Here is a 27,303-nt window from a genome sequence, read left to right on the forward strand (position 1 = left end):
TTATCGACGCTGTTTTCTTTAGAGTGTTCCCGTTCTTCCGACCCAGCGATTGTTATTGCATCTCCTAAAAAGATGGAGCATAATCGGTCGGGAATTCACTGCGCAGCACAGCCGTTCCTCGCGTACACGTGTACGAAATGAATTTCTCGCTAATGTCTGTCGGGAAGAGTCTCGCGGGACGCGCAGGGATCGAAGGAACGAGAAACGTAATACACGGTAGGATGAAAATGAAAATGGACGGCGAACGCACGAGTCGCTAGTTTTTGTTTATCGAGTTTCCGGCAATTGTCCCCGATGCGCTGTTCGCCCGCGAAGGGATTAAACGGCACCGCGTTGCCCCGTGAATCGATCTTCCGTCCGGCTTTACGAGATCTATAATTGGATAAAACAGATTTTTCTACTTATTATTACCATGCTTATATTAGCTTGCCGATTTATCGTTGTTGTTGTATGCGACAAATCTTGTAATTGGATTTTAAACCACTTCCCGATGGGCTAGAGACTTGAAACTTTAAACATAGCTCAGAACTGGATGACAATGCAATATTAAAAAACAAATTAAACAAAAAACTGTGCGAGTAGGAGAAAAAGAGATTTTAATATTAACCGTCACACCTTGCCGCGCGACGCTTGGTAGTACGTCATCGCGTTCAGCCATCCCCACTCCGCGCGCCAGCGCTCCCTACTCCACTACGTGTTTCCACTCCGACTCATCCCCACTCCACTGACCCACTTCGCACCGAAGGAGCTCATTGTGATTGTGGTGTTCCGTTCATTCAGTTTCATTTCGGACAATTTCGGACTCCATCAAGAGAGGTCGCTTCTTTAAGTCATCGCCTCATTCTATCTCGCGTATTTCCATATATCTTGCGTTTCTATATCTTACTATTTCATACCAGTATTACTACATCTTGCGTTCCGTTAAAAAAAAACTAAAAAGTAGAAAATACAAAAATATATTTAAAAAAAACTTTTTAAAAACCCCTCGCTTATATTAAAATGCACTAAAAAGGAGAAAATAATTCTTTTAGGCATTAGTGGCTATAAATAAAAAAGCGTGGAGCGCCCACGAAGATTACGTCAACATAGTTTAACGCTCCACGCTTTCATTTATAGTCACTAATGCCTAAAAAAATTATTTCCTCCTTTTTAGTGTATTTTAATATAAGCGTGGTTTTTAAAAAGTTTTTTCATATATATATTTTTTTATTAGGAAGTTGTTTCTGGAGAATTGGGGTGTTTCTTCAGGTTAAAATCAATCGAAAATGTAGCTCAAAGTGAACAAAATTCTGCTTCTGTTCAAGGACAATTGAAAGAAAGTAAAGAGTAGTCTGCCTGTTGGTCGAGTTCTTCTACTTGTTTTCATTGGAACACCGTTTCTCAAGAAGTATATGACATTTCCTCAGGCTGCAATCGCCCGAGAAAGATCTTAAAGTTAAGCCAATGAACCCTTTACTTAAAGAGAATTAAAATTGAAGTCACGTCTGACCAACGCTCGATTCGTACTACTGGTTTTAATTTAAAAATGAGTTCAGGACAAATTGGACGCTTCGCAGTAGGAAATAAATTCAGTCTTTCTACTTCCGGTAACTGCGTATGGAAACCTTGCCGTTTAAAAAATATGTTCTGCAACTCTAATGGTCCTATCGATTCAATAAGAGGTACACAAATCCATTAGGAAGCTAGACATGTTTCTCATTAGAGCTTCCAAAAAGGTAATAAATTGCAGCTGCCAGAACAAGGAGGAAGTTTGACAGAATGCTCGGAGTCGAAGGGCACAAACGGGCCCAGCCGTCCACGCCGCGTCTGACATGAGTGGTGGGCGGAAGTAACGAGTCACCAACACCCACGGCGGAAAATTATCGCGAGGGTCGACCGGTCGCAGTTACGGGAGACGTGGTAACCCGAGAAAGAGTCTAAGGACAGGAGCGATATTAACAGCGGACAGGGTTCTCCGGCCGTTTATCGAGTGGCAGCCAGGATAAATATCTCCTGGCAACGTTATGTCGGCGTCGTGACACTGACAAAGTAACTGCTCCACTTCTCAGCGAACGGAAGTCGTTGTTGCGAGTCCACGGAGACGTGAAACGAGAAGTCGAGGTAAAAGTAACAACGCAGGGCAAAAAAAAAAAGAAAAATTACATGGACGATTACAAGAGCCGTTTGGACATGTTGCTGCGGAAAGAGAGAGACAGCTGCGGCGGAGAGGTGTGCAAATAATTGCGGCACGTGCCGGGATTTAACGTGCAACCTTTCGCGAGCTGGTCACGAAAACCAATCTGGCTAGAGTAAGCTCTCGACGACGTTGTGGAAAGAGGACGCTACAGGAAATATCAATCCTCGATCGCTCTTTCGAGATAGAGAGATCCGTCCAGAGATCTGCGACTCTCAAGGATCAGCCACGAGGGTCTTTACCGGACTCAAAATTTGTGCCTTTCTCCTAGAAATTACGATGTATTTGGTATGCAATCCAGTAGATTTGTACCCGGCGCGGCTGCAGATCAAAGTTTCGATCCTGTAGGATCAATGGTTTAGGAATTATGCTTCCTTAAAGTTGAGCAATGTTCAGTGTTTTTGAGAGGTAATGGCGCCGCCATATTGGTTTGTAGTGACAACCGCTAGCCGCTTACGGAGTGGAACCGCCGGTCCCCCAACCTAATCACCAACCAACTCGGTAAGCGGCGCGCGACCTTCACTACAAACCAATATGGCGGCGCCTTTACCTGTCAAAAACACTGAAGATTGCTCAAATTTAAGCAAGCATAACTCCTGAACCATTGATCCTACAGGATCGAAACTTCGATCTGCAGCCGCCCCGGGTACAAATCTCCTGGATTACATAACAAATACATCATAATTTATAGGAGAAAGGCACAAATTTTGAGTCCGGTGAAGTAAAGTTTACCCGCCACGAGTCTCCCAAGAGATATACAATCGGAATAGGAACTTTCTAAAGCCTATACAAATTAATCCTAAACTAATACAGCAATATTCGCATGTTCTACACTGAGGAACAGTTGTATCACTAGCTAGAACATCGTTGGCTCAAAGGCTAGAATTCCCGAAACGATCCCGAAGTTCCAGTAGTGTAGGTCCGCCGTGGAGGAAACTCAAGGGTAAATTAATTCCGTGAGAGCAAGCTAGTACACGCAGGCCGGGGATCGTGTCGCGTTTACACGCAGAGGAGGCGATTAGTCCTCGATCCGGTGAGCAACAGCGACAATTAAGCGACAGTGAATATCGAGAGAGAGAGAGAGCGAGAGCGAGCCCGGTTCTCGCGAGAGTTCCTACGAGACTCGTGGAACAATGCGCCGTTGCTCCTATTGTATCGATCTCCCGTGGGAAATCGAAAGCATCAAGAGAGAGAGCGGAGCCGATTAAACTGCTGTCACGACCAGGAAAAGGAAACTCTATAGGTCGCGGACGGTCTGTCTGTGTCTGCGGTCGGGTCTCTTAGTATCGCGTTTCACGGATAATTGATAATCGAGCTGTCGATCGTTTGCACCTCGACGCTGTTACCGTAACTCGTCGAGGTGCTCTCGAGAACGCCGGGATTGCCACTACTCTCTTAATGCGCGCGGAAAACATTGGAGAACGATAATGAGCCACTCGTGCAAGGCGTTCGTGGATCAAAGTGATTATTAGATAAATTTCATGCGTTTATCACAAATATGAGTAGGTTTCATTTCAAGTTACATGATGTAACAATTATTTTCATTCTATTAAACATATGAAGAAAGAATATTAATGTTTACTTTGCATAGTTCGCTGTCTAGTGATTAAGAAATTGGTTAGTAGAGGTAGTTAGGGTTTATAGAATCTTTCTGCGAATTGACAATGGCGTTGCGGGAGTTGCACGTGCGCTGACACCTTTCGACGAGGTTTACCTTGGGACCCGTAAATTGTCAAAATTATACGGAGATTCCCGCGGAGGAAATCGAAAACGCAAGCACGGGGAATCTTCGGATGTTCGAGAGCTGGACCGTGCGCTGCAAGCTGAACGCGACCCTTGACATTAACTGCCCTACATAAATGACCCAGATCCCCATGGCTTCGTTCTTGCAATTTCCACCGGACAATGGGGCGATCCAATAACGGGGCGTGCGACGCCATGCTCGATGGGGAATCGACTGGTTCGTCACGAACTGCTAACGATCCGACGACAGTAATTCGCGTTCCACATCAAATGGAACAGTGGCTGTACGTCTTAATCTATGGAAAAGTACGCGGTTTACCCTTAACCTACAGAGTGTATAGAGAGCAATGGTCATTTGTTCTAGGGGTGAATCTACACCTCTGGATCGGTGGACATTTGTAAAAGAAACTTGCCGCAAAATTGTTTATAATACCTTCTACTCATCGAGAAGAGAAAAAGTTTGAAACGAGTCGTATCAAATAGTTGTTCAGATATAAGCTGTTAAAGTTCTTGCAAAATTTGATTCTATAGAATTATACGTATATACAAAAGCCTATTACTACAGTCCACACGACCGTATCGATGAGACAGACATTATCGTGTGCGTGCTTCGAGTCAAACGAAATTTAAAGGGAGATTCGTCGGTAGGCCCGTACCAAGCGATCGTCTCCCTGCCCATTCGAATCATTTTGAAGTTGCAAAATGTGGAAGAATACCTTATTTGTTTTTTCGTTGTTACACATCAGAATATTAATTCTACATCATAAAATACTAATGTCAAGTATAGGTACTTACAAATTTTTCAGAATTCCTCCGTCGGATCAAGTGAACACTGCTATTTTCGCGAATACGTCTAATTAACGATGAAGCACAAAACACCACACTTCTACACAATCACTGCGTATTACACAACACACTTTCCGAAATCGTGACAGCGAACGGAAAGAAGTTACTCCGACCACGGTGAAAATAGTACTGCGGTTGTCACCTCGGTTTTTTGTGAATGATTAAGAGTGGGGAAATGTTGCTTTTGTTATTTGAACGGCGGTGTGTCGGAAGGACTTTTGGTTGAGAAGTGGGGAAACTGTCAAAGAAATTGCTTTTGGTATTGTCTACGGTCATCAATAACGTGATTTATAAGGGTAGTCCGCTCGTCGCTTCGATGGGTCCGCCGCACGTGTTGTCCATCTGTCAGGGTTGAAGATTCGCATGCGGTTTTTGCTTGCTATAACGTCCTTTACAGATATATCACCTAATCCGCTGGAGGAACGGTGAGGTACGGTATAAGGTATTCTTTCATATTTTGCAACTTCAAATTTATGATCCGAATGGGCAGGGAGACGATGACGTCTGCGAGTAAATTTCGTTTGCTCCAGGCACGCACACGATTATGTTCTGTCTCATCGACACGGTCGTGTGGACTGTAGTAATAAGCTTTTGTCTATACGTATAATTCTATACAATCAAATTTTGCAAAAACTTTAACAGCTTTTATCTCAATAATCATTTGTTTGCGACATGTGGCTTCGTTCAAACTTTTCCTTATCTGGATGAGTGGAAGGTGTTGATGTAAAAAGAAACTTTACCAACAATTGTTTTGTTACAAACAATTTTGCGGCAGATTTCGCCGATCCAGAGGTGTAGATTCACCCCTAGAACGGATGACCATTACTTTTAATACACCCTGTACAATGCCCAATTGATATTCTGAATATCGAATTACAGTCTGTTAAATGTTACAACATGACAAATTGCAGTTTGAGAGCCGAGTTCTGATTTTTAATGCCTACTTGCCGGATCCGGGACGATTCGGCTGTTGCAACAGTTAGTTGTCCCGAATGCGATCCTCGTCGTTACCCGCAACGTAGAAACCACGTTTCTATCGCAATAAAATTTCCGATACCGTGGGATCAATATTCTACCAATTATACTCCGTGTATTATCTGAGAAAATGTTTGGGTACGTCGTTCGTCGCAGGAGAAATATTGGGCATACTAGAAACTGGAGGCTCGTCTGAGTAATGCTCGATTCTTTCTACCTATTTTAACGAGGAGATAATTTCTAAAGAACTCTCTGGGCTGCTTTCTCAAGCTGAAATTAATTGGAAGTATAGTTAAAACTTCCTAATAGCTTAATCTAAACATTAATGTAAAGCGAAAAGGAGACTTTCCTCTATAAAATAGATGGACAATTCATGATCAATGCCTGAACCTTTCTACTTCCCCGAAAAAATATTCGATAAGAGAACGGTATCGAAAAAAATCGCTAGTAATTAAAAATGATAAAAATTCTTTCACAGAAGCCATACATTAGACACGAAGCTCCACTGAAAACATTAATTATCTGCGATTCCATACGCTGCTCGTTAATTGCATCCCGTAGTCACTAATTGTATTTCGTGCCACACAATCGACTGCGTCGAATTATGTTGAGCGAGATCGCATTGATGCTGCGCCAACCTCCGGCCATATCCAGGCAGTCGTGTACCTCGCAGCTATTCCGCCGGAGAATCCTCTGATCCAACATCGGCACACCACCTGTATCCTTTGTGAGAATCGCGCAGGCAAGTTCCGTAAGTCCGGTGGGAACATTGCTCGGGGCGGAAGCCACAAATGTCAGCGGCAACTCGGCATAGTCGTTTGTGTGTACCGCGCATGCAATTACACGGGACAGGGTTTAAAGGACCAACTCGTCCTGCGACGAGTTCCTTCCATGTTATTACCGTGTACGCATCGCGGTAGACACGCGTCGCGAGGTCATTACGACCGCACATTAATCGTGCAACTTGCCGGCGAGCAATTTATCCAACTTTCCCGGGGAACCGCGATCCCTCCGGATCCGGCCGTAACCTTTCCCCCATCCGTTTCCAATTCATTATGCTTCCCGTTCTCCTCCGCTACAAACTATCTCTGCGAAATTATTTCAATTTATCGCGGTGCTTATTTTTTAATCGCACACGCTCGGACTGCACCAGAGTTCACTCGAGGTGATTTTTGCATTACAGCTTGCAGAGCTTAAATTGCAATGTTCATCCTACTTGTTGAATTACCAAGTTGAATTACGGTTAAGACAATCCAGCATTTATTCACGCAGAGTGGAAATTGGAGGCTGGCCTGAGCAATACTCGATTCGTTCTACTTGGTTTCATTTAAAAATGAATTTAGAGCAAAAAGGACGCTTTAGTGCGGCACAAATTAGTGCCCACGATTTTTCAGCCCCTTCGGATGGATGAAATTTTCAGTATGTGTGTAACTAACGTAAATCTACAAAACATATATTTTAAATTTTCATTGTGGGGCCAAATAAAAAAGTTTTAACAATCCCCTTTTTTATTTTTGCATGTAACCTTGTAAATTATAATTTTTGCAAAATCTTTTTTGCATATCATTTCGTAAACCAATGCATCTAACTGCTTACAAAACATCAGGTCGTTTGGTGAAACTCTGATTGCGTATTTCGTCATTAGTTATGCCATTATAGTCAGTATTCAATATTCATCCTTAATAAAAATTTAGTCATTATTCATTAGTCATTACGCTCAAATACTTATGTACTCATTACACGTCACGCTCAGTCACGCTCAAGTGTTTACTTAGTCATTAATTGTTAGCCACTTTTGTACAGCTTATGAAGTTATTAGTCAATAATTATAATTGTGACTAGAGCGTTTGCCCAACTCTGCCTTGGATCAATTATAATCGAGTTTCCCAATCTCCGAGCTGTCGAGTCCATCAGGTACCCTAACGGGCGAGTGTGTTGACCTAAACGCTTTCCCCACTGCTCTTTCTGTTTGTCTTTCGACCTGCTTCACTCCGACATCTCTCTCGCAGCAATTCCAGAAGCCAGACACGGCGAGGCTGTCCGAAGAGAATGAAAGTTGTTGGATAATCTCTTTGACGGTCCGAGACGCGAAACTTCTCCAAGGCTGGAACCAGGTGGCGAGGGATGTGCGGGGGAGCTTGCGCGTGACTATGAGGAATTTCATATGATCGAACGCGATCACGTAGTCGACACGTGCGAACGGTTCCCCTGGCAACCAGCCTCCATCCTGTGTTTCTCTCGCTACGGGTGCTTGATAACTCTGCGAAACTTCATTACAAATACAACGGCAAATGAGATTTATCCGGCATGCCTGTCGCTGCCTCGTCTTCTGAAGGGCCTCGTTCCTCGCCTCCAGATTTCGCCTTAATTCGGACGGGATCGCTTTCCGAAAACAAACTTGCTCGTTGAGCGACGTTTGGAAAATTGCTCGCGAGAAAATGCTGACAAGCTCGCACCCTTTCTGGCTCATCGATCCCTTTTGTACGGCCCTCGAGCATAATGAGGAACATACGCTGTTTATCCCATGCAAAATTAAGGGAAGGAAGACGCTAGGGGCGTGCGAGAACCCGAAATGTCAGCAACTCTATGTCAGGTTGTGCAGAATTACAATTAAATTACTCCAGAATTATAATTACAAGGTAATTGAATTACATTGTAATTCAGTTATATTGTAATAAATTAATTCAGATCTTTATTCAATTAAATTACAATGTAATTCGTAATTGCAATGGAGTACAATTATAAAATACATTGTAATTGAATTATGAAAAATGAAGTAACAGGCAAGAAGAGGTTGAAAAATTCATGTGAACGTTTCAAATAGAAGGAATTTAGTATTTATAAATTTACTAGGCTCTCCGGGCCCATTGCTCTGGCGGGCAAATTTCAATTATACATTGTATTTCAATTATACATTGTATTTCAATTATATTGTATTTCAATTATACATTGTATTCCAATTGTATTGTATTTCAATTATATTGTATTCCAATTACACATCTGATTAAAATACTTAGTAATTCAATTACGTCGTAAGTGAATTACTATATAATTGAAATACAATGTAATTCAATTACGTAATTGAATTACAATGTAATTTAATTTAGCACAGCGCTGCGCTATGTTAGACTTAACACGTTCGCTACCAGCATTTGTTTCGTCGTCGCTTACCTTCCTTGTTCGAAAGTTTAATTAAAAGCAACGTACCCAATTTTGAATTACTAAAACAGTTTAGCAGAAGAATGTCACAGATTCTCTGAAAATGATGCATTCTACTATGACTTTAAACAACGAAGTGCATAAAATTAATTTGTCTCTAAAAACACTGAAAAAAGTGAACTGTCAGATTATGGATGTCATATATTTGTGACGGTGGTATCGAACATGTTAATTGGCTACTGAGCTGGTCAGCTGTATATATTTTTACGTTTATATATATTTTACGTTTTACTCTTTTACGTCGGACAAATTTCTCTTTTGTAAGCGCCACGAATCAATTTCGCCGGGAAAATTATAAAGAAAATTTCCGTCCGGCATCTCTCGGCTCCCAAACCATAGTTCTCGATCACCAAGCTCGTAAAAGTGTCGGCGCGGAAATTATTAGATCGATTCATGCGTTCGCCGGCAACTTGCAATAAAAGTCCCACGATTATTTTTGCAAGATATTACGAGTAGATTTACTGCTCGGTTGCAGAGCGTTAATCACTGCGAGAGATCATTACTCGAAAATTTTTGATGCGACATCGGTTGCGATTTCCGTAGAAAATGTTGAAGCGAGGCGTCGGGAAGTCAACCAGCTTCTGCCGGATCAAGACGCTCGAGGGAAACGTTTACGGGCTGCCGTAAAACGGCTCTTATCGGGGAAAAATAAACTCGCCGAGACTTCGTGAAGATATTACGGCTAGCTGCAAGCGGATTTCGTTTCGCTCGGTCCATTGTTTTCCCTGGCAGAGAGGGCCCGCGAGGTGTCGAGCAAATATTATGTTTAACTTCGCCCAAAGGGGCTAGTATATATTTAAAGAGGACGGGCTGCGGACCTAAGTCTATCAATTTACAAGCGCCCGGAACTGCTGCGATCCACGGAACAGAAATATTTGGACACCGCTCTGTCGCGAGCAACGCAAACCTCGCTAACTGGATCCCGCAGTGATCCTTCCGGACGATTACGACGCCCTAACTGCCCTAACAGCGCCGAGAAACTGTGAGAATTGTGCAAATTCCTGGAGCGCAATTTAACTGTGTTCGAAGCAACTGAGAATCCTTGATGATCTTTTGCGGAATATCGTAATTTCAGATGGGAATGGCGATTTTATGAAATGGAAAAGATGTTTGCTCAGTTTTCCCACTGTTACTCGAGGATACGCATTGTTCGTTTATCTCGGCTTGCATAAAATCTGCATAATCGTCCTTAGAAGACGTAGTTTATGTTTAATCGACGTGTACTATGTTCTAACGCTGTAAGTAACAAGCACTTAAACGACGGTTATTTTTTATGCATCATAAAATGTACAATCCCGCGTTTACGTGTTCGGTAATTTTGTACTAGAACCCTTTCATACGATCTGTAATTGCAGAATAAAGATTGGTCGTGTTTAAAAAAAATGTGATCGCATAAAAGTCCAACTAGTAATCACAGGAAGTGGATCCACACCGAAAATTGCAGCATGGAAAAGTGTCGAAATAAATAGCGCAATTACTTCCCTCCTGCTGCAGTTGAAAAATTGACTCGAGAAAGGCACCTCTCTAGAGTCTAATCTGAAGACTCACTCCAGTTATTATTTATGCGGCCATTTTCCCAGGGTCTCCGTTTTCGCATAAACTACCCATTTGGCGAATGCGCGTCATAAAAATGAAACGTGGCCCTTAGGGCCCGCCGACGCACCGGGAGAACTACGTATTTATTAGCTGCACATTAACTCTCATTCGCCCACGTGTAGTAACAAATAAAGGTCGAAGATCGTCCATTAATCACTTCGGTCCACGCACGGACCAGCGGGAAATTTATTTTTGCCTCGATCGGCAACTGGATTTCACCGGTGGGATCGGAGCCGGGCCGTTTAACCGGATAATTGGATCGGTCGTGGCCGGAAATGAAGCAGGCCGGGGGCGATAAGCGGCGCGGGAACGCCAAGAATTCGAGTAGGAGGATGAAAACGCGAGAGATCGGCCCGATATAGGCCTAGCAACAGGTGGGCTGCAGTTTAGGCCACGTACACAGGCGACGCGCCGCCGGCTTGATGACCCCTTTGTCGGCGAGGCGACCGTTTTTCCTCCCGTGAAACGGATTCCAGTTATTTTCAGCACGACAAGGTGTCGCCCGAGCTGTTTCAGAATGGGATTGAACGCTTCGATCCAAAGGTCCCCTTTGAACACGTTCAATTTCCGCGGACGCGCTACCTCTTTAGCAAAATGATCTCTCGCGTGCCACTCACAGACAGGGCCGAAAGCAATTTCGATCATCGCAGAATCAAAGTTATGTTTACCCTTGTAATACCAGCATTTTAATTAGGCGAAGCTCGTGAAAGATCCAAAATCCCTACCGAATCGAAAAATGGAGAAAATCTCCTGAAATTTATAAATCTGGTCATCGCTATATAATGGTTGCGGATATTTATTTAAAATAACGTGAATGTCCACTGCTTTAAATTGTACACTTTTGCAATAAATATATGAAATGCCCACTCAAGCTGTCGACGTTGAAGAATGGAGCAAACAGTCGCAAACGAACGAGAGATTTACGGGGACAGGGATTAATTGGTCCACGTAATATATCCGCGTAAATCCAACGGATCGTTTAGAAATGATTACGAACGAACAACTTTTGATTCGGTTAATCTGCTGCACGAGCACCGGTATGGATTAAGCGCTTTCGCAATGTCCACTAACGCGAGGGCGTTTTTGCCGGGGCCGTAGCATCGCCGGGGGACTTTAATTACGTGATTAATTAAGGAACCTTTTTTTTTCTGCCTGCGACGGGCCGCAGGGGATCGTCGCGCCCCTTCAGGAGATTCCGGATAACTCCCGCAAGCTTCATTGTGTCTCGCAAATTGATTTTTTCAAAGACTGTGTAGCCGAAGACAACGAACGAAATCGACTTCCCGATGGATGCAGAGAATGCTGAAGCTCCGAAGGCTAACGAGCTTAATTGCTTCTCGTGTACCTGTCCGTAGGAATCTTCGAATAACGTCGATTGGGATGGACGGAGAGAGTAGCGTGATGCATTCACGGGATTGTATACCGTCCGAGGTATTATTCCTTTCGCGACCAACTTTCCCCATGAATATTAATCCGCAACCTTTCCCCGAGAGATTCTATATACCGCGTGATAACGCGCGCTTGGAATTACGGTCCTTGTTGCATGCAAACGCGCCTAATACGTGATCATTAAAACGCTGCTTCGTCGTATGGCCACATTTCTCAAAAAATTGATACCTTTTATTAGGCTGCTGCATAGGAAATATCCGATTTTTAGCAACGACTTTGAACAAACGTAATTTTATATTCTCTAAGCTTCTTGATTGTATTACGGAGAAAATAAGATATTATGGATTTACGTTTTTCATTTACGAGACTGTTATCTTGATTTTGTAGTTCTTTTTTTACCACCAACGATTAATGAATCACCACATTTTGATCAAAAGTCATGTTGGTTGACGTTGAAATAAACTCGATTTCAAAGTAAAATTACACATCTAAACTAAAATTGAACATAGGGTATTAAGGATTAGCTTTGGATCTCAAAGTTTTATACAGAAATACGGAAATTGCTGGTATTTTTACGTACAACAAGATCCCATAATAAAAATTATAGGTTTCCATTTGAAAAACAAAGTTGACCTACAAATGACCTTAAAAACGCCACCCAAATAAAAAACTGATACTGCTTTCCTCTTTCCACCTGGAAATCCTTGGACACGTGTTTTACACTTTTTTAATATCATTCATACTTTTCGAGATATTCGGCTGGAAAGTTTTCAAATGAACACCCTGTATAGTGTACCTAGACTGTTACAGCATTTCTTGATCCAAATGTTTTATAAGAATTGCATTCTAAAATCGGACATTTCATATGCAACAATTTAATAGTAACGATGAATTTCCAGAATGAATTTTTCCACAATTAAAAATTGAATACACATTGCATATATGATAAAAATGATAAAATTTAGATATCCCACTGTTGGGATATCTAATTTTAAATGATAAAAAAAATTTAGATATCCCACGGTTGGAATTTGGTTTTCTAAATCGAGGAGCACTCGGAAGTGTATTATTGTTAAGGCAGACGTGAATTAAAATTCATATTGAAATAGCGATGGGTCGATTCGACGAGGAACATCGAGTCGAAAATGTGGAATGGAAGTTTCCCGTGCGACGTTCTGTTCTGTAGGAAATCGAGGTTGAAAATTCGTCGGACGCGTATGCATTTATACTAGCATTGGAAAGAGTCAGCCATGCACGGGCACGTCAACTGATTGGTATTCACCAGCATGCGTGCTTTACCAATTTTCGAACTCGATTCTCTCGGAAACGGAGCCTCGGGTGAACAAAACTTATTCTATATTTTCAACTCGGCGGATCCTGCTGCAGTTAATGATGTGCGCGAATGTGCAATAAAGTTTAAGGAAGTGCGCGTATTGACGAGAATTAATTGCTGTTTATTTCTCCATGTTTACATGAATGTTACGCCTTCCTTTTTAAATGAAATGAAAATTTTCACTGTTTTAAATTGCACTAACTCACCCGAGTCATAAATGCATAAAATGTCGAATGATTTATTGTGCTTGAAAATGATCCGCACAATTTCTGTATTTTTTCGAATTCTCTTAGCGCTCTTCAAAGTCCTGAATCGGTTAAGGTTAACGTTAAAATTAACTATTATATTTTTATTCGGAACAATTTTAATAAATATTTCATAAAATTTTACTGGGTTCTGTCTCATTCCAAGATCTGGGGCATAAAGTTGTTGATGACTTAGCTAAAAGTGCTACCACTTTCTGTTCCTTAGGTATCTCAAGAATTTCTTATACTGATCTGTACGAACTAATCATGAAAAAAGCTTTTCTCAACTCTTCCATGATAATTAAAAACCAAGGGTTATAGAAAGGCAAATTTTACTTTCTCCATTATTATAGAGATAATCGTCTTCCTTGGTTCAATGGTATTTTATCCCGTCATTTAATTGTCCCAATAAACAGAAGCAGAGCCGATCATTATCATCTTGCTGGGCTCTCTCGCACGGATTGGCATCATTAACAGCCCTATGTGCAGATGTAACTCCGAGTGGGAAATTATATGATTTGCAAAGATTACTACTGCTGAAAAACCTTTTTAAGTTAAAATTTCAACTGCCTCTGGACGTTTCCATATTTTTGCCTGGGCCGAATATTAAAGTCTGCCTTTATATTATATTTTCACTCGTTCCTAAAAAGTTGTAACTTGAGTGTTTAAGGGAAACCAAAATGGTCGTACACCCTCATGTTTAGTTTTGTAGAAGATTCTTGTGTTCGGTATACTCCATTTATGTTTACACCTAACGTTGTAATAAATCTGTTCCGAGATTTTCTCAATGAAAAAAAATGTCTAATGATTTGCATCAAAATCCACAGCTTATGGAAGCTCATCTATGAAATGATTATGAACGATCGGACAATGGTTGATTGAGCATTGTGTGACGAGTTTGGATTGCAATGCGGAGAGCACGTATAAGGGATTTCAGAGTACGTCTCGGTTGAAGCGAAAGAGGTGGACGTACAGCCTGCGGTCTGACTCAAACCGTGCCTAATCTACTGCGCGCTTAGCGCGGCACGTAGCGGGCGTGCCTACCGGCTCAGAAAGGGTTTAATTATTCGTCTCGTGGCTATGGTCAAGCTAATAAGGCCTTTGCAAAGCAACACGTAGCGCTTTCGGGAATTCTGCGGCCAGCGGGGATTCAATTAGGTCTCCGCGATCCAAGGACCAACCGGAGCGGAAATTGGATCGGGTCGCGCGGAAACCTGGCTACGAGAACGGGTCGCAGCGAAAAGAAAAGGAGAGAGACGGAGAGAGCCAGAGGCGATTTTTAAAAAGAACCGCGTGCGTGTGGAACTTCGACGTCGTTCCGAATCCCAACGAAGGAATTTAGTTCCCGGTCACCGGGGATGAATTATTCAAGGAAACTGCCGCACCAATGGCCGTTGCGTTCTTCGCGTAACCTGCTAGCAGAAAATGACGAGTTAACTCGCTCTCGAATCCAACTCGGTACTCCACTCAATCCACCTTTGTACCTTGTACAAACTTCCATTCACTGGCCCTTTGAGTTTCCTGAAAAACTCCTCTCCAAACCCTTTTTGAAGTTTCCACGAAATTATACACGGTTCAGTTTCTACTTTTATATGGGCTGAACGGGTTCCTCGAGATGTACGTCGTAATTCTCGTGCCACCGTTAGAATCTTTGCCAAAGTAATTTGTACACCGCATTGGCAGTCGCTGCATCGGAAAGTCCATTTCAGAAAATTTGTGACATACATGCGCGTCTTTCTATAACGATAATATTTTACAGGACGCAAGCTAGATTAATTTTATATCCTGTTAAGGACCTCCGCCCGTCCACGGACCGCAATTAAGGGACGACGAAAATTCATTTGTATAACCAGAAGCACTCTGCGACCAGTTCAACGAGCTCTCTAAACTCCCCTTTCAGAATCAGAAGGACGCTAAAAGCGTCTTTTAACGCGGAGGAAAAATTCCGCGTCGTCCGGGCCGTTTTCACTGCCCCAGCGTCGAACGTGCGAGTATCATGGTTCCCCGTGACTATCAGCGAAACAATAAAGCGGAAAAGCTTGGTAAATTGCGGACCGAGATAGAAGGGAGGATTCGAGCGTCCATTAGCAGTTCGTTCGTCCCCTCGCCCTCGACTGAAAACAGTTCAGAAATCGGCGGCAGTGTCTCCGGCTGATTCACCGAGTCGAGCTTTTCGCTGCAGTTGTAATGCATGCCGCGCGAAAGCTTAATTAAAACATTGTTCTCTCGGTACGGAATTAAAACGCGGGCGACAGTTGGCTGGTGGTTCGACAATTAGGTTAAAAGGCAGAGAGCAGCCAAGACGTTCCGCGAACATTGTCACTGGCCGCCCGGCGGCGATGACGCTAATATTTCTATGTCGCATTTCCGTCCTCCCCGATGACCGGGATTAATTAAGCTGATGGGAGCGCAAGGACTTCGCGATATATTCGCGTGTCGAGACAACAACGCGTCATTTGCTTTGTTTCGTGGCTTGTTAGCGGAACGACATTTAGGAACCGCTTTTCAAATGTATATACGCGTTTTATCGGAGCTTTCAGATGTTTTATGGCGAGCTTGTAACGCTGCAGAGTTTGCGGGAGAACGGCCATACTGGCTGTCATTTGGCGTGAATCAGTGGCGCGGAAAACGGAAAACGGAAACCGGAAGCGCCGATCGTTCTCGTTCGAGCAGCTCCGATACGATCGGTTAAAGAACCATCTTCGAGGCGTTGCGACGGATGCTCACGGTTTTCAGGAAACTGGAGCTTCCAGTCGATGCGGCAACATTCTATGGACCGTGTATTAATCATTTTTATCGTTCCAGTAATTATCCTTGCTACGCCCCTTCCAACAAGTACGATTAAGTACTGCAATAGTTTTCGAATGAAATGGTCCGTACACGCACAGTACTTTTAGAAATTTTAACCAGTAGAGACTTTGTCCACGCGCAATAACAAATCCAAAAGTTATGCAGAAACGTGCCCAAACGGGGGCGAAAAAGTCGTCTTTGGTCACTAATGACGTCACAACTTTTGAACGAATGGACTTTTTCGAGTGCGGATTAACCAATTAACCAATTTCAATGAAATTTTCAGAGCGTATATAATTTATACCAGTTGACCAAACACATTTTTTATATTTTCGTTATTGGGCCAGTTAAAAAAGTTGTACAAATCAATTTTTAGTATTGTTTTTCACAATTTCGACCAAATGCATTTTTTCAACATATTTATTAGACGTCATTTACTAAACTAATTCTTCTCACCTTACAGACAAATTGAAGTCGTTTGGTCCATTCATATAAAAGTTATTCTGATTTAAAGTGTGTGGAATCTGTTATGCTCCATACTGTATGTATGTCGAGTATTTCAGGAGATATTTCAATTTAAATAATTCTAAAACAACAATACTGTCGTACTAAGACATTAGCGTTTATTTACTAGTGTAACGTCTTATTGTTAGTACGACAGGTACAAGCTCCCGTATTCTAACTTTTCGACATATCCGAGATATTAAAATTAATAGAGAAAGAACAAGACGATGTTCTGACTTCGCGTAAAAATCCCCAGTCCAGCAATTCATCCAGTGGTACATTAAAAGAACTACTTGCCCAAGCCCGAGTGAGTTATTTAATCGAGTCAGGGCGCAATCGTCACCAAAGAGGATTTCCACGGAAACGAAGGAAGTCCGGGAAAAAAATGGCGGCAAGACCTAAGGTTGATTGGGTTCTCGGAGGAGCAGTCACCCACGCTGCATTACTAGGAATTGGATTTCAGTCCCGAGGGCAGAACGGAACCAGACGATCGACACACCCCGTGGACCATCGTGCTCTGTCCCTAACGCCGTAGGCAACGTGTTTCTCGGCCGCCATTGCTGTATCGTCGGAAGATTTACGATCCGACGGGCTCGGTAATCCTTGAGCCGCGAAAATAAAGCGACGATTTATCTTCTGCGAGACGCAGACCACCGTGGCCCTGATTCCAAACACGGGAAATCGTTTCCGGCGATCCAGACGGCCGTTTCGTGGCGTGCGTTTATCGCGCCGCCCCGCGTTATCGCCGATTTATCGTCACGATCGCGCCTCGATCCGACGGATTGCTAGTAGTCGTACGGATTTATTTGATCCCTGATCACTGTTCGTCAACGATGACAATGTTCCGGGGATGTCGAGACGACGTCGTCTGCAGCTGATAATGGGAACAAAGCGCGACTGGTCGACGGTTTCGACGTCGAGAACGGGAATGACGAAACCGGCGACGATTTCGACGTCGTTAATGGCCCCATTTGGTCCTAATGGCGTCAGGGTGCTAGCGATTCTCGCTTAATCCTTCCCTGGAAGACTGCTGCTCGTCGCGGGCATCGTTGCGGTGACCCGGAGGAATTATTACTGTTCCTTCTAAATATGTCGGTCTGTTCGAATCAAAAGGCCACAGCAAAAATTACATTGAACATCAAAGAACCACATTTTTATAACAATTTCTTCCTGTCGAAGTACCAGTAAAAACTACAATAAAAAACTAGCGAATCAAGGCTGCAGAAAAAATTAAGGGCGAGAACAATTTCCTAAAACGTCCACCTTGCTCTCTACGAATTTAAAAAAACTAGGAACATTTTCTACTGCCTCTTGCAATAAACAATTTTTTACAATGGCCACTCCAGACAAGTCGGAATCGATTTCGGGAGAACGTCGTTCTCGGAGGCCGTAAATACCAGTCAGTGGGTTAGGTGTTTAATTTCGTGGCATCGATCCGTATTTTTATTAATTCTCCGGGCGATTCTCGCAGCTGCGCCGCGCCCTGGCGAGGGTAAATTGAAAAACAGAAGTTTACTGGGCGCACAGCGAAATCCATCGACGCGCCAGTCAATTCGTCGAAGTAATCGAGAGATTCGCACACCGGGAATGGCAGCCGGCCCTCTTCTGAATGATTGGCTATCCAGGCCGGAGTCGGTTTCGTCCGCTCGCTGGTTCGCGAACTCGTGCGTGCAACCTGCGATTCCTTTTTTTCTTTTGCTCCCACCACAGATCCATCATCCGTGGAACGCGTGTTGCCCTTCGACCTTTCCAGGCTTCCGGAGTCTGCCGACTCTGCCGACGTTGTGTTCACCTCTGTGCCTCGTATAGTATTTTCAAAATACAAGAAATTTTGCTTTGTTACACAGAATCGTCGATCAGGTTTCTATCGTTCGACCGGGCTCAGGAAATCTGAAAGAATAGCTGCCGGTTGCTTTCTCGGTGGTCGTTACGCCCGATGATAGTGTTTACTCGGGAGGAACCGTCTTTGTTTAAGCGTGCCCGGGAAATGGAGCGTCGCGCAAGGAAACGACGCTTATGTCCTTCCTCGGCTAAGAATAGTTGGTCGATCCGATCGACAAAACCACTCCGAGAGAGGGAGAGAGAGTCGCTTGGAAAATATTAGAAACCCTTCTTCCCGATCCTTTCCTCCACAACTTCGAAGCAATCGTTCCCGTCCGTAAGTCGCGCCCTTTCAGGAAGGATCAAGGTGCTCGCAGGATTCAACAAACTACTCGAAATGTCGAGGATCGTTTCCACGGATTTCATATGCCGGGGCTCATCCCTCTCGGCGAGGGTCCCTCGATACTTCGATATTTGGAATATCATTGTTTCGTCACGGGAACAATTGAATCGCTTATACGTCGACTACCAAAAAATCTGACTTTTCTTCTCTGACTAAATCTTTATGCATTCGTGACAAAAAAGTGGACAGGTAGATCAAAGTGCCCAAATATGAACCACTTTTTGTTGATGACATTTTTTGATTATTTTAGAATGCTCTTTTTGAACCAAAAAATTACCAGTTGTAGTTACAAGTTTGTTCAAAAATTAATACAGATTGGGAAAAATATTTTTTTTTGTGAATGGGGTTCTTAATACGGTACACCTTAAGTTCCTGATATGACACCTAGTGCCATATTCGGCACCTGCACCAAGGATGTCAATAGCTATACCCATATTAGGGAACCCTTGTTAGTATTAGGTCGTTCGGAAAGTAATTTCGTTTTCCGCGTAGAGATGCTACATTGCTTCTAGAAAAATCGCAAGGATCATAGAACAAAATGGTATAAAACTTATTCTAAACAGTAAAAAATTGGCTTCTACGTTCCCTTGAGAAAACTATATGACTTTCCGAACGACCTAAAATAATCTAGTTAGTATCTTTTTACGGGGGACGGCAGCGTCGTCGTCGAATTTTCTGGCACGCGTGTCATCTGGGAGTTTGGCGAGCGAGGTTCGACAAATTCAAGGGGAATCGAGTTTTATCGACGCGCGGGTCAGGCGAATAATCTGGAATCGCGGGGCAAAAGCTTCGTACGGTACAAATGGAATCGTTAGGGCCCGATCCTCGGCCAAAGGACGACGCAATCCGATTACGCGTCGCCACGAGCGACCGGGAGCCAGCTCTCGCTGATACATTCGCCGATAAATTCGCCGTTGCCCGGCGGTGGTGTTTCGCGAGTATTGACACATTGTCTATTCCATCCGACGTACGGGGAGCTCGCCTCCGACACGATTTTCTACGGTGTTACACGGACTTCTCCTTTTTCCATGCCAGGACTCAATAAAGTCGTCCACGCTTTGACGCGACCCCCTTCCGCTTGGTTCTCACGGCTGGTCACGTCGTTCAAAGCTTCGGACCCACGCGCACATAATCCGACTTTAGGCGTCGATGTGAACGCACCTGCCGAATTATTTTCCCGACTTTTGTTGCCGAATATCGTAAATTATTATTGACAATCGGCTCAAAATTGAACCTCGATTTTCCAGGCATGAATACCTGGATGGATCGACACAAAAATGGACGACTCAGAATGGTTGAACGAATTACAGTCGGTGTAAAAACTATTCGTACACCTTGTAAAAACGAATAAATTTTTCAAAATTGGACTCAGTAGCTTGTGTTTTTTAGTAAGAGGTTTAGTTTTGAGTAAATAATTTTTTTTGTAATTGTTATTGGTCGCAATTACGAAGGGAACAGTGAAGACCACGATTTTTAAATTTTCTATCTGTGCCCGTAATGAAAATTTAAAACATGTATTTTGTAAATCTAAGTAAGTTATATGTATATGTGTACAAAGTTTCATTGAAATTGATTGACGGATAAAAAAGCTATGGGCATTGTAAGATGTAAAAATTTTTGTATTTACGGTTTGCGATTCATTTAAATCTCAGATTCTTACGATTTTTGATATTTTCAATCAATTATATTTCGTAACGTCCTTGATCGATTTCGATGAAACTTTGTACAAGTATATAACTTACTTAGACCTACCAAAGGCGCCTTCTAAATTTTAATTACGGGTACAGATAAAAAATTTAAAAATCGTGACCTATACTATCTCCTTCGCAATTGCGACCAATAACAATTTAAAAGAAAATTATTTACACATTAGCTAGTAAACTAATCCTTCTAACGTCTGAAAAGAAACGTAAGCTGTTGGGTCCAATTTTGAAAAAATAATTTGTTCTTTTAATGTGTACGAATACTTTGTACACCGACTGTATGTTACCTATAAATTAGCAGAAAATTTTCACGAAATGGTCGCCGCAGTTGCTCGATCATTTAGGCATTATTCGAGGCTACAGGTTATTTGCGACGCCGATATCTCCTCTCGCGGTGCAGTCACGGCGATCCCTTTCCGCGCAGGTGAGGCGCGGCAAATTCTATTAACCCTTTTGTACTATAATTACCCTCTCAGTTCGTCCGCAGCGAACTCCGATCTAATTTTTCCTGCGTCGCAACTGTAGCACTTCTGCAAGCGGTTTAGAACAGTGTGAACCCTTGAAATACCTTGGACTACACTGAGCGGTTTCGGTGGAGCTCTAGCAACTAATTTGCAATGGTCACCGGGCTTCCTGCGAGCCAGGATAAAAAGAGAAAGGATCGGAGCATAGCTGTCAGTGAAAGCAGAGTTCGTAATCCAATGAATCGACATCCCGAAAATCGCGTTAGCGACCGTGCTCGGAGCACGATGAGACCAATGCGATGGCAACGGGGACAAAAGAAACCCGTGGAAACCGAGGGAAAGCTCTGTTTCGCTCGGGGAAATGAGAAAACTTCCAGGCCGAGTTAGGCAACGCTCTCTCCTCGGGAAGACTCGCTGGGCTAACAGGATTCTCGAGATGTCTGCTTATCGACGTTCTCCGGCGAGAATTCGTTCAGAAATTCGACTCTTTGTCGGGAAATTTCGCGATACCACGCGCGAAAACCCGGCTGGTAACGAGCTTGCACGCAAGTTCAACTGGATCTTGTTTCCTTCGCGAGTTTCCGAAGATTCCTCGCTGAGCAACGATGCCCTTCATGTCTGGCTGACTTCAACCAACTCGCCGTGAGTATGATTGCGACAAGAAACAATTCATTGTACAGGGTGTTCCAGAATGTTCTACTTCCTCGATTTTCACGATGATGTGTAAAAGTCATGTTTCTCAAAAACTGTGCTTCTAGGAGAAAAATTAAGGGCAGATTCAGAAGCGCAAAAACTCTAGTATAAGAACCACCCAACAGTAATTGTGGAACAAATTTGGTGTTGGACAGTGTAATTAAATCACTATTCTTCTTCACCATGTCTTACCGTTTTGCCGCACCGGTTTTTCATGTAAACTCATATAACTCCGCAGACAGAGCGTAAATAATAGCAGTTACTTCGTATGTTACTAAACAGAGGATACTCTATACAGATCTATATACAAAATCTTTGTACGCATTATTGGTATTGAGAAACGTTAGAAATCTAGAGGTGTCTTATCGTTTTGTCGCGGAGTGTACAATAGAGCATGTCTCGGCGAACCTCGGACAATTTGTACAATATTCGCTTCTCAAGGTTCGAATCTCGTAGCACTCTCAGTCCAGTTTCTGAATTCTTCGGGCGTGTCTGGAGCAATTTCGCAAACTACACGACGAAGCCGAACCCGCGGTACAATCGCGAGGGAGAAAGAGAGACAGACAATCCCCCCTGAAATTCGTGGCCGTTCGCAGGAGTAAATGCGGCTCTTTGTATTCCCGTGCGCCGGGACACGGGAAAACGAAGTTTTACGGCCGTCCCCTCTAATTCTCGGTGCGTCGGATGGGAGTAACTCTCTTGGAAAAACACTGGGAGACGAAAGTATATCGTTCCGCTCGATTCCGTCTCTCTGGTCGCGCCAGCTGGGAGCCGCGTAATTACCAATTAAGAGGCATCACGGGCCACACCGTCCCCCGAAAATGGAAATCGCGGTTTAATCTCGACGCCCGGTTCTGCCAATCGCGCAAACTTATTACAACGAAGAGGGAGAGAGAAAGAGAGAGCCTCGGCTCGTCGTTCTATTACCGCGTTTTCCAATTTAATTGTTTATCGCGACGGTTCTCCCAGGCAAATGGAATCTCCTCCGAGGAGAGGGCGAGAAACGGAGGAGAGAGATGCTTTGTTCCCCGAGAGTCCCGGGGAAAACGGCAAACACTGTTACACGCCGCGTTGAAAATTTTCCTCGCGTTTTCGCTCCGCGCGCGGCAGAGATTGCTGTTTGCGATCACGGAGAATGTGGGTCGGCTCTTCGCGAGACCTCTTCAACGGTTAAGGGGAGGATCCGGTCTGGGAACTTGAAAAAATCGAGCCTTCCTACTTCAATCAGCAGCGGCGGGTTCTATCCGCAAAGTTCCGACTCGGGAATTCGAAGCACTTGTGCGGATAGATCCTGATCGACGGGATTAAAATGAGGGAGTCTCGAAATTTTAACAGTATGAGGAGAAACGATCCTTTCATCTATCGAAAAACAGGCAAGATGATACGCTGTGTCTATCTTTTGTGATGAGTATAGTTTGAATATTTAATATATCTTCTTAAAATGATCCCTGTCCCGAACAAATGACGCAAATCGATTTCTTCGAGTCTCGATAGCGCCGCGGCACACAGTGGGCCCGATTGAAGAAGCACGCGACATGTTTGAATAACTCTTAAACCACTGAAAATATTGCAATGAAATTTGAACTGAATATATAAAAAAACAATTCCTTCTCAACGATTTGTAACTTAATATATTTCACATTCGTTTAACCATGATTTCTGATCAATTTTGTTTTACAATGATTTCTGATCAATAAAGTGTGCATCTTGATGTAGAAAAAAATTCAGGGCAACAAGTTGATCACAGTTATCAGGACACTTTAAGAATGAACAGCCAAATTATGTAGGGAAAATCGATATTCCTAAACTGTCCAGCTTCATGCGTGTATCACAACTAGAACTGCTATTGTATTCGATTAATTTTATCATTTTCGTGGTCGGTGGACATTTAGAAATCGATATCAATTGAAAAAATATCAAAATTAATTCAATCGAGCCCACTGTGCGGCAGTAAGAATAAGATCCCGTCGAGGCGAACCTATTATCGCGAGTTACGCCTAATTGAAAGGGCATCGGTATTGAACGGCTGGCCGGCTGCAGTCCGATTCAATTTCGCGAGGCTCGTTGCGTCGATTAACGCTGCCGGAGTTTCTGCATATAGTCGAACGGCGCTGCGAAATATCATTTTAATCCGGAGCAAATGGAACGGAATGCAATCCGCCGAGAGGGTGCAGGAGGAGAGCGTCTCTCCTTCGCCTTGCGAGCCTTTCGGAAGCATAATCGAGGAAACGAGAAGCGATTGTGCGTGTGCGTGTTTGTTCGATGTGTTCGCCGGTCCGGAATGGTGCCGGCGATATGAATCGAGCCTAATTGAAAGGGGAGCTGCGCGGGCCCTGCTGTTCTCCTGGAATTCAGTTCGATTTCAATTCGCCGTTGTTGCCGGTGGCATCAATTAACGCGCTCGGCTATTGCGCAACATTGTTTCGAACTAATGCTCTCTCTCCTCCAGGTATCGGACGATGCCATGGGTAATTGATCACCAGGTACACCGTTACGTAACCGAGGGAACTAGCAGAAACGCAATTTCCTACCCTCGACTAAGAATTCCCCAGTCTTACGCCCCGATCTCCAATCGTTTCCGGCTGAGAGCCTCCCCTGTTCCGCGCGTCCTCGAATTATACCTCCTCTGCCGCGAGAGCCTAGTCGCGGTTGAATATGCATTCGAATGGAATATGCATCGCGGTGCAACCGCTCTGCTAACGGAATAAATCAGTTCCGGCAACCGGGATTCGTGTGCCGACGATTTTACGCGCTGAACGGTGCCACGAATTTCTGCCAAAACAATTGATTTACGACCAAAATGCGCTCCTTAGAACAGCGGGTTTCATCGAGCGAACTATCACACAGGAATGTGTCCGTCTCGCTGTCTGGACGCTGTGAAATTCCATATGGGAGCTCGAGGCTCGAACACGGGAAAATATTATTAACATCAGCGAGAAGATTGAATTTTCTCGAACTTTGTATCATGAAAAATTTTAATAATTTTTATAACTGTGGGATGGAAAACCAGCCACTTAGACCGTAAGTTGTAATTCTTGAAATATTATTTTTCACCCTCAAAGTTAGGGTTGCCAGATCTTCTATATTTGATATGAGTCTTCTATATTTGAACTTGATCTCCTATATCGTATTTGAATTTTCAAAAATCTTTGAATAAAAAAGTTAAAAATGTGCTGTGTACCTCTTTTACTCGAACTCCTACATTTTGAGCCTATCTCATATATACATAATTGCAGTTTTCACTACTTCTTCGATATTTGGATAAAACATTTCTGGCAACCCTACTCAAAGTACATGGTGGTTCAACCAAAGTGTTGGTCCAAATTGGGCTGCTCTCCCCTACATAAGAAAATATCTTGAATAGTATGCAGGGTAACATACGGGGCAATATATAAGAGAATATACAGACGCACATCTGGGAAAATATGCAGACAAATGGACATGAAGATAAATGTTATACAGAAAAATATAGAGGAGTACACCGAGCACAGAATATCTAGAATATCTAGAAGAATGCGTAAAGGAATTTACGGAGAATATACAACGAAATCCTGTTTCGCGAATTCTCTGCTTTCAGGAAATATAAATACGTAATGCCTGACCATTGCGAGCTGCCTCTACTCGCGGCGCAGTAGAAAGTTCGAATAACATCACGCCTCGAGGAAAGAGGATTTTTATGTGGAGATTCCTTCGTATGTCTTGCCGGATGGGCTTTAAAGAACCTCGTTCCTTTGTTCTAAATCATTGTAGATCCCGGAAACGATGTGAAACGTGCTATTATTCAATTAACGTTGAGCCCGAAAAGATTGGACTTTATGAGATCTTGTTAAGCGTAGGAGGTGCATTGTGAATCATTCTTTAAATACATAGTATTGTACAAGCCTTTAAAAAGAATGTAGTTAAAGTTTCTTCTAGCAGAAATGTCTCTTCTCTTTTTATTTAGGGAAGACTGTCTACTTTTTTATACCCGGCTGGATCGCAATTATTTTTCCAGTTATCGCTCCGATTCATTCGATAGTGACCTTTCCTACGAGAATGTACTACTTGTTCCTCTTCGACGAACGTTCGACGATACTTGAACTCCTAACAAACGCAACACGGATGAAACACAGACACGGTTCCCATAAACTGATAAAGTTCTCGTCCGAAAGCGTCGCCTCTTGATGGACCGAGTTACAACACAATCAAACGCGAAGGCAGTTCTTTCAAATTGATAAAGTTTCGCGAAGCCTCTCGATAGACTGCCTCCGAATGAAAGACGTAAAAATTCGAGAAATGTGCATTCTACAGAATATTAACAAAATCTCGAGATCATAATTTTATAGGCACATAGAGACAACGAGAAATTGATAAAGTCTCCCAATAAAGTAAATGAAAAACGTGAGGACTCGAGGAAGACTGATCAACAGTGACCACCAGTACAGGGTAAATCAAGATATCAGACAATTGAGGGTACACAAAATAATGTCGCTGTGATACATCATCGAGAACAATTGAACCCCCCAGTGCGATCGTAATAGCGAGAATTCGGCTCGAGAGCATGATACCACAAAAGACAGCAACGGAACAATTGTGTCCACTTACCCGTCGCATGACGCGCAGAGAAAACGACGACGTCTTCATTTTGGTGGTAATCCTGGCAGTCTTGAACGGTGTGTGTGCGAATGTCGCCCTTGGCCTTCAGTGATTACTGGTCCAGCTCGGGTTTCGGCTGTTAAGAAACCGCCGGTGCCGACTGTAGGGTGGGAGGAGGCTCGTCAGGGGTGGCTCGGGGCCACAACTACAGGTGGTCGCGCGTTGTCTCCGGACCTTCCCGCCGATGCTTCGTTTCCGACGTGTTCCTGCCCGCGCAGCTCGCGAAAAACCGGCCCTCTCAGATCCTCTTTGAACCCCAGAAAATTTGAGCCGACTCGGAATACCGCTCAAAAAAATTCAACCTCCCTTCACAGGAAAGTTTCCCGAAATTCTCGAAGAGACTCGCGCGTTGTCCAGCTCTTGCCAGAGGAGCTGACTTCGAAGAAGACGACGGCGAGAACGTGCGAGATGGATATGGTTTTGCAGGATGGACCTGCAGGATGTTCGCGGCAGGACGTTGACGCGGTTCTGGGCTGAGTAGCGTCTGTGACCGGCTGTCCCGACTGGCTGGTCTCCAGCCGAGGTGGAGCGAGAAACCACCCCGGCGCTTTCTCGCGCACGCTCGTCGCAACGCCATAGCACCGCGTACCCCAGGACCGCGCCTACTTTACGGACGCCTAGACCAGGAGTGCCAAGGTCGCGGTACCAAGGCCGCCACCGATCCTGACGAAGAACCCCCGCCTCACCCCGTCGGTCCCCTTTTCCATCATGATCCATGGGGCTCAGCCTCCTTCAAGGAAAGCGTCTTGATCCACGAGAATCTATCTCACG

The 27,303-nt window shown here is 43.7% G+C and overlaps 1 protein-coding gene across 2 annotated transcripts in view; it reads right to left on the reverse strand.

Moving 5' to 3' along the window:
• LOC143211113 (neo-calmodulin) overlaps window positions 1–27,040 on the reverse strand; it is a 110,353-nt gene extending 83,313 nt beyond the window's left edge. For both annotated transcript variants that reach the window (XM_076428568.1, XM_076428567.1), the window contains exon 1: window positions 26,482–27,040. In XM_076428568.1, the coding sequence (XP_076284683.1) occupies window positions 26,482–26,520 (39 nt within the window). In that variant the 5' untranslated portion in view covers window positions 26,521–27,040. The remainder of the gene's footprint in view (window positions 1–26,481) is intronic.
• Between the last annotated feature and the right edge of the window lie 263 nt (window positions 27,041–27,303).

This window comes from Lasioglossum baleicum, chromosome 8, assembly GCF_051020765.1.
Source record: "Lasioglossum baleicum chromosome 8, iyLasBale1, whole genome shotgun sequence".
NCBI lineage: Eukaryota > Metazoa > Arthropoda > Insecta > Hymenoptera > Halictidae > Lasioglossum > Lasioglossum baleicum.